Here is an 8,393-nt window from a genome sequence, read left to right as displayed (position 1 = left end):
AAAAATTAGCTGGGCGTGGTAGCGCACGCCTGTAGTTCCAGCTATTTGCAGAGGCTGAGGCAGAAGGATCACCAGAGCCCAGCAGGTCGAAGCTGCAGTGACCGGGAGCGTGCCACTGCACTCCATCTGGGCGACAGAGTAAGACTCCAACTCAAAAAAAAAAAAAAAAAAAAGACATCTGAAGTATGATAACATCAAGGTTGTTTGACTAAAGGGCAGGATTTACAGTAAGTATTTGCGGTTATACAATGAACAGTAAATAAATGAAATCCTAGAGGCCTTCCTGGAGCAGGGGTTAACATGGTAGATTAGCATCCAAGATGGAGTTGCTTTGGCCTTCACAGGGTAGGAAGATGTTATTAGTATAAATGTGACTATGAATGAAGCTCAGTTTTGTGTGAATGAAGAATGTAGGCTTGAGCATGAAAATAAATAAAAACCTAAGTTAGAAAATTCTAAATACTGATTTCTAACAATTAGTGAGAGAACCATACGTAGACCAGAATTTTTCAGGCCCCTCCTATAGGTGATTTAGGTATGTTATCTCATATAGTTCTCATCCTTCTACGCAGCATAAGGAAAGTGAGTCTCAGGGAGGTTAAGTAGCTTCTCTAAGTCATTGTGTTAAGAAATAGTGTTGTAGGACTTTTTTCGGGGGGGTGTTTTGTTTTACTTTTCTTAGGATAGGTAATACATATCCACATGGTTCAAAATGCAAAAGGTTCAAGAGAGTAAGCATGCAGGAAAACGCCCCTCTGAGTTCTGTCCCAGCAATCAGCTCCCCTCCCCAGAGGCAGTGTCACCAGTTTCTGTTTCCCCTTCCATTGATAGTCTGTGACTATAAAATTCAATACATATATGTATTATGTATATGTAGTTAATTTTTATTTTATTTTATTTTTTTAGTCAGGGTCTCACTAGTTGCCCAGGCTGGAAGGCACCATCATGGCTTACCCCAGCCTCGACCTTCTGGGCTCAGAAGATCCTTCTGCCTCAGCCTCCCAAGTAGCTGGGGTTACAGGCATGTGCCATCATTCCTCCAGTTAATATGTTTCCCAGGCTAGTCTCAAAATCCTGGGCTCAAGCTATCCTCCCACCTCAGCCTCGAAGAGTGCTAGGATTACAGGCATGAGCCACCACGCCCAGCCTTCTTTTTTTTTTTTTAAACACAAATAATGGCATTCTTAGATAATTCTGCACCTTGCACTTTTTCACTTAACATACCTGGGAGATTATATTATGTTAATACTTAAAGAGATTCCCCCTTTTATGGCTACATAGTATACCATTGGCTGTACAATAATTTATTTGCTCAGTTCCTTATTGCTGGACAATGTTATAATGAAAAACAATGTACATAATTTCATTTTTTATATAAGTTTTTTATATAATTGTTAGTTATCTCTTGTGAGGATAATAATTTTTGAAGAGTCACTTATATTCTGGAACCTGTCTTTCCTTTTCAGACATCCGGGAATTGATCGAAGTAGATGATGTGATGGAGGATGATTCTCTGCGGTTCGGTCCCAATGGAGGACTGGTATTTTGCATGGAGTACTTTGCCAATAATTTTGACTGGCTAGAAAGCTGTCTTGGCCACGTCGAGGATGACTATATCCTTTTCGATTGTCCAGGTGAGTCAGGGAATTGAATGTGTCGTGATAGTTGTGTCCTCATGGGAGAATGGAGTGAGCATTTGTAGCTCTAAACTGTACTGCAGTAAAGTTCCAAGATCCTATTCGTCAGCTTTAATTCTTGTGCTGAGCTTGTCTGCCGAGTGTTTGCTTTGTACACTGGGAATGCCACAGAGAGCGAGGTAGCCATGGTCTCTGCCCTCTCTGAGCTTACAGTTCAACAGAGTGAGACAGTGTAAACAGAAAGCATTCAAAGGGTTATTTAATATTTGGGATAGGTGTCCCACAGGAGTAGCACAGATCGTCACATAGCAGGGAGGTTAGGGAGGCTTCTGATCAGGTGATCTTTAAGCTGGACCCATAGGGTGAAGATGAGGGAGCAAGCGGTCCAGGCAGAGGGCAAAGCATGCTGAAGGCCTTGGAGCAGGCAGGAACAAGGCAGGTTTGAGGCACCGAAAAGGCTGGTGTGGAACATAATAAACAAAGAGGAAATGGTCGTGAGTTGAGGCTGGTAGGGGGTAGATGATGGCACATGGCGTCTTAAGCCAAATTGTGAATTTTCAACTTGAGCCGAACCTAGCATTGATCATTGGTGGCCCTCGCTTTTCCCCCTTGCTTTTAATTGAACATACACATACCCACTGAAAAGCATGTATATTGTAAGTATACAGCTTGATGAATAGTTCCAAAATGCACATACTTTTGTAGCACTCACTTTTGACTGGCAAAAGACTAAAATGTAGGCCGGGTGTGGTGGCTCATACCTGTAATTCCAGCACTTTGGGGAGGCTGAGGTGGGAGGATTGCTAGAGTACAGGAGTTAGAGACAAGCCTAGGCAACACAGTGAGACCTCCTCTCTAGAAACATTTAAAAATTAGCCGGGTGTAGTCTCAGCTACTTGGGAGGCTGAGGCAGAAGGATCGCCTGAGCCCAGGAGGTTGAGGCTACAGAGAACCATGATTGTGCCACTGTACTCCAGCCTGGGTAATAGAGTGAGACCCTGACTGGAGAGAAAGGGAGGAAGGAAGGGAAGGAGGTAGGAAAATCAAGTTAAAGAGCCTACTTTTCAAGCCGGGCTCGGTGGCTCAGCCTGTAATCCTGCGCCTTGGGAGGCTGAGGTGAGTGGATTGCCTGAGCCCGCAGGTTCAAGACCCACCTGGGCAACTTGGTGAGACCTCATCCCCACAATAAATCAAAAATTAGCCAGGCGTGGTAGCGTGCACCTGTAATTCTGGCTACTCGGAAGGCTGAGGCGGAAGGATCGCTGGAGCACATTAGGTCGAGGCTGCGGTGACTGGGAGTGGCCGCTGCACTCCAGTCTGGGTGACAGAGTAAGACTCCGACGCAAAAAAAAAAAAGAACCTACTTTTCTACATAAAAATGGATAGTTGGCTTGGAATCTCTGTGGTTGCAGTACCTTAGGTTTTATGATTGTTTCAAGCGGTTGTAGACCCCTCAAATTCATTGTATTACTATCAGGGGTTGGCTTTGTTTAACCATCTTATGGGAAAATTTGTTTACTCTTTAATTTGGTGATTTTAACATACTTCCTGTTCATGATATTCTTGTAATGTTCTTCATATAGGTCAGATTGAGTTGTATACTCACCTGCCTGTGATGAAACAGCTGGTCCAGCAGCTCGAGCAGTGGGAATTCCGAGTCTGTGGAGTTTTTCTTGTTGATTCTCAGTTCATGGTGGAATCATTTAAGGTCTGTGGATAAATTTGTTGCAGACTTTTCAATCATAGGTACAAACAGATGACAGTCTCCTTTAATTGTTGTGATTCTGGACATTTTGCAAACAATTCCAGAGTCTTTAGTATTCCTTATTATTAAAGTATTATAATGTATTTTTAACTCAAAAATAATAAATTATGATATCATAGATTTGGAGGAACTGCTTGCCAAGAAAAATTGAAAAACAAAAATCATTTTATAAGATAGCCTGCCATGTTTTTTTTTGAGTTGGAGTCTCACTCTGTCTCCCAGACTGGAGTGCGGCCACTGCAGCCTCGACCTGCTGGGCTCCAGCGATCCTTCCGCCTCAGCCTTCCGAGTAGCTGGAATTACAGGCGCACGCTACCACGCCTGGCTAATTTTTTAATTTATTGTAGAGATGAGGTCTCACCTGCCCAGGCGGGTCTCGAACCCACAGGCTCAGGCAATCCACTCACCTCAGCCTCCCAAAGGCGCAGGATTACAGGCTGAGCCACTGAACCCAGCGTAGATAGCCTGTTTTTAATTTTCTAAGGACCTTTTGACCAGTTAATGAACTATTTAAATCAAATTTTATTTCATTAATAGCACTTGAGGGCTATGAGGTAAGAAAGGAGGTTAATGATACTGCCTAAATTGAGATTTGTGGTCACTGTAGATTAAATCTATATATTTCCTCCTTATTCTCACCTTTGGAAATCAGCTGTCAAGCACCTGATTATTCAACAATGTTTTCTTTTTTTTTTTTGAGTTGGAGTCTCACTCTGTCGCCCAGACTGGAGTGCAGTGGCCGCTCCCAGCCACTGCAGCCTTGACCTGCTGGGCTCTGGCGATCCTTCCACTTCAGCCTTCCAAGTAGCCAGAATTACAGGCATGCGCTACCATGCCCAGCTGATTTTTTTTATTTATTGTAGGATGAGGTCTCGCTGCCCAGGCGGGTCTCGAACCCGTGGGCTCAGGCAATCCACTCGCTTCAGCCTCCCAAAGGCACAGGATTACAGGCTGAGCCACCGAGCCCAGCTACAATGTTTTCTTTAATATTAACATTTCTGTTTTTTAACTTCTTTTTTTTCTGAGACAGGTTTTCACTATATCTCCCCGGCTGGTCTTGAAGTCCTGGTCTCACAAGATCCTCCTACCTCAGCCTTCTGAGCAGCCGGGAACTATAGTATTGGCATGCGCCTGGCATGATACTAGCATTTTTTTTACTTAGGACATTTTGTTCCAATGAGTAGTAGAAGCCTCTCCTTATGTGGAGACCAGGTAACTTGGCAACAATTGATTCATCTTCTTGTTTCTGTTTCCTTCTTCAGTTTATATCTGGCATCTTGGCAGCCCTGAGTGCCATGATCTCTCTAGAAATTCCACAAGTTAACATCATGACGAAAATGGATCTGCTGAGTAAGAAAGCTAAAAAGGAGATTGAGAAGTGAGTTTACTCTTCTGTTATCAGATCTCAATTGTAGAAACAAACTTGTCTTACTTGGATGTGAGGTTTGGCTAGTCTATAAATCTAGTCTTCTAGATTTATTTTTCTTTTTTTCATTAGTCTTCTTTCTCTCTTTTAAAGGTTTCTAGATCCAGACATGTATTCTCTATTAGAAGATTCTACAAGTGACTTAAGGAGCAAAAAATTCAAAAAATTGACTAATGCTATATGTGGACTGGTAAGCTTTTTAAGTTTTTTGTGTTTTTTGTGCTTGTTTTTTTTTTTCTAGATGAGTGTTTGCCCACATACAGTCAGTGGCCACCTTTATAAAAAGCACAGTCCAACCCTATTTCCTGCAAAGGGGGGGAGGGGCCATGGGTCGGTCAGAAGTAGTTATTGGTGGTGGCTGATAAATTAGCTAACATTTCTATTATTTGAAGCCATTTGGAGAATTCAGAATTTTTTGTATCCTCATGAAAGCTCCAGTGGTTACTGAATTCAGATAAATACCCATGAAACAGGGTCTAAGTAATAAGCTAACAAGTATTCTAGCTAACAAGTACTCTAGTCAGAAAAATTAATAATGTTTTACTATTGTTGTGTCTGCCTATGCCTATCCTTCCCTTCCCCCAAACACACCAGTGTTTTTTTTCTTTCTTTTTTTTTTGAGTTGGAGTCTCACTCTGTCGCCCAGACTGGAGTGCAGTAGCCGCTCCCAGCCACCGCAGCCTCGACCTGCTAGGCTCCGGCGATCCTTCTGCCTCAGCCTCCCAAGTAGCTGGAACTACAGGCACGCGCTACCACGCCCAGCTTATTTTTTAATTATTGTAGAGATGAGGTCTCACCAAGTTGCCCAAGCGGGTCTTGAACTTCAAGCTCAGGCAATCCACTCACCTCAGCCTCCCAAAGCACTGGGATTACAGGCTGAGCCACCGAGCCCGGCTCACACTAGTGTTTTTAATCAGAATTACAGATGGTTATAAAACTCAAATGTAAGTTGAAAATTATTTATTTTGCATAACTTTACAATGAACCTTTCTTAAAATCCCCTACTCATAGATTGATGACTACAGCATGGTTCGATTTTTACCTTATGATCAGTCAGATGAAGAAAGTATGAACATTGTATTACAACATATCGATTTTGCCATTCAGTATGGAGAAGACTTGGAATTTAAAGAACCAAAGGTAATTTCTGATTTGAGTTGTTTGTTAGGTTTTGATGAAAATATTTGCCTGCGCTCACTGGCCTCCTGCATAATCCAGGCAACTCTTTATGTCAGTTTTTATCTTTTTTTATTTTCAATTAAATTCCGCAACCAAAGCATAACAAGAACGTAAGTTTTTTTGTCTTAAGTAGGGCTGACATGACTCTACACACAGACCTACTGAGGTTCTGTGGTTACCTGGGCTTTTCTGGGTGATCTCTGAAATTGACTCCTGTGTTCAACAAGCAGTATTGGCATTACTTTACCTTTGTTGAGGCAGTATTGAGTTAAGTCTCTTTGTTAAGTCTCAGAGCCTGGGTGTATGTGAAAAGAGGACATGAAATCCCATTGAAATTGGGCTACCTTCACATAATGTCATTGAGAAGACAGTTGTCAGTAAGGCACTATCATAGCAGATTAGCCAAGAATCACTGTGAATGTAAATTCAAATAAGAAGTGCTTCTGAAACATAAGCAAATTAATTTACTACATATCTGGAAATGGAAAAATTCTATCATTCATGCCTTTTCTTACTATTAACAACTACCGCCAGGCACAGTGGCTCATGCCTATAATCCCAATACTTTGGGAGGCCAGGGCAGGAAGGTTACTTGAGACCAGCCTGGGCAATATAGCAAGACCTCATCTCTACCAAAAATCAAAAAATCAGCTGGGCATGGTGGCACATACCTGTGGTCTGAGCTACCTGGGAGACTGAGGTGGGAGTATCACTTGAGCCCAGGAGTTTAAGGGTTGTAGTAAGCTGTGATCCTGCCACTGCCCTCCAGTCTGGGTGACAGAGTGAGACCTTGACTCAATAAATAAATAAGAAACAATTACCTATGAACAACACCTAGAGCTGGTGCTGGGTATTAGTACCTTATAGGGCATTACCTAAAAGGTATTTAATACATGCTAGTTTTGAGCGGAAGTGAATGAGTTATTTTGTTTCCTTTGTGTCAGGAACATGAAGATGAGTCTTCCTCTATGTTTGATGAATATTTTCAAGAACACCAGGATGAATGAAGAGTTTACGAAAAAGTAACTGTCTGTATGTAAAAAACGTGTGGCCAAACTGGCAGAACATCCTTCTCTTCAAAGAATGCAGCAGTAGAAAGCTACTTGTTTTAATGAAAAAAGAGCACTTGGCTCTTTATCAGCATCATGCTTGAATCAAGTTCTGAATCATTCTGAAACTGCTATTCAAAGTGGAATCTTTTATTATTATTTTAACAATGTCAACTTAGATTTTAAAAGTCAGAATTGAAATCAATACACATAAATTTGCATATAGTATAAATTAGCACCTGTGCTACAGTTAAGGCCAGTCCAGCCTTATTTTTACTGTTTGTGTTGTTTTGAGGTGCAGAAATTATTGTAACACAATATACATATGTATATCCAAAGGAAAGAATCTGAAAGGATACAGGTAAGATCATTGCTCATCTGTACTTCTCATTTTCCTACATTAAAAATGTATTATTTATATAATTAAAAATAGAAAGTAACTATATTTTGAGGTATATATGAGTGTGCATTTTTAATCTTCATAATGGGCCCAGGCTCCATTAGTCACCTGGTAATGGATATTCCTGCTGATACAAATCTTTTTTTCTTTTTTAAGAGAAAGACTATTTTATTTATTTCTTGAGTCAGGGTCTCAATGGCCTCCAGAGTGCTGGGATTACAGGCTTGAGCCATCATGTCTGGCCACAAATCTTAATTTATATAAAGAGATTTATAGAATAAATTTATAGAAAACCTGCAACTCAGCTGGGCGCGGTGGCTCACACCTATAACCCCAGGCACTTTGGGAGGCTGAGGTGAGAGCCCACAGGTTCAAGACTAAGCTGGGCAACTTGGCAAGACCTTATCTCTACAATAAATCAAAAAATTAGCCAGGTGTGGTGGCACATGCCTATAGTTCCAGCTACTTGGAAGGCTGAGGTGGAAAGATCACCTAAGCCCAGCAGGTCAAGACCGCGATGGCCATGAGCATGCCACTGCACTCCAGCCTGGGTGACAGACTGAGACTCCAACTCAAAGAAAAAGAAAAAAATCCTGCAACTCAGGTTAAATTTTTAATCATTCTTGGACCTAGATAGCAGAAGTACACCTGCAGTGTCTGATGTGCTTCCTTTTAATTAAGCAAAACATGAGGACCTATAGGTATCGGTGGTAGCTTGTGCCTGGGGCCCAGCCTGGAGGGAAGGATTGAGTATCTACACCATGGTCTGGTGGTGTGAGCTGTTCTCACGGCCAATCAGGGAACAATATGGTGAGTGGGCAACACAGGGATGTGCTGGGCTGCTTGGACACTTTCCTGTGGCCCTTTGGAAAGTGCAGAAACACCCTGATCCCCCAGTGTTGCTAATTCTTAGAAACATTGTCATATGGGAGGGTAA

General features: G+C 41.9%; 1 protein-coding gene across 2 annotated transcripts in view; it reads left to right on the top strand.

Moving 5' to 3' along the window:
• Positions 1-7,507, top strand: part of GPN3 (GPN-loop GTPase 3) — a 13,684-nt gene extending 6,177 nt beyond the window's left edge. Inside the window, exons 3-8 of one of the 2 annotated variants that reach the window (XM_008071174.1) lie at positions 1,467-1,634; positions 3,221-3,345; positions 4,665-4,780; positions 4,922-5,018; positions 5,840-5,968; positions 6,952-7,507. In XM_008071174.1, coding sequence (XP_008069365.1) covers positions 1,467-1,634; positions 3,221-3,345; positions 4,665-4,780; positions 4,922-5,018; positions 5,840-5,968; positions 6,952-7,014 — 698 coding nt within the window. In that variant the 3' untranslated portion in view covers positions 7,015-7,507. The remainder of the gene's footprint in view (positions 1-1,466; positions 1,635-3,220; positions 3,346-4,664; positions 4,781-4,921; positions 5,019-5,839; positions 5,969-6,951) is intronic. The other variant, XM_021719111.1, reaches the window with a different exon arrangement.
• The last annotated feature ends 886 nt before the right edge of the window (positions 7,508-8,393 follow it).

This window comes from Carlito syrichta, unplaced genomic scaffold (genome assembly GCF_000164805.1).
Source record: "Carlito syrichta isolate Samal-C Ts95f unplaced genomic scaffold, Tarsius_syrichta-2.0.1 Scaffold314146, whole genome shotgun sequence".
Classification (NCBI taxonomy): domain Eukaryota; kingdom Metazoa; phylum Chordata; class Mammalia; order Primates; family Tarsiidae; genus Carlito; species Carlito syrichta.
The sequence above is the reverse complement of the archived record's forward strand: the minus strand, read 5'-3'. Positions and strand labels throughout refer to the sequence as shown.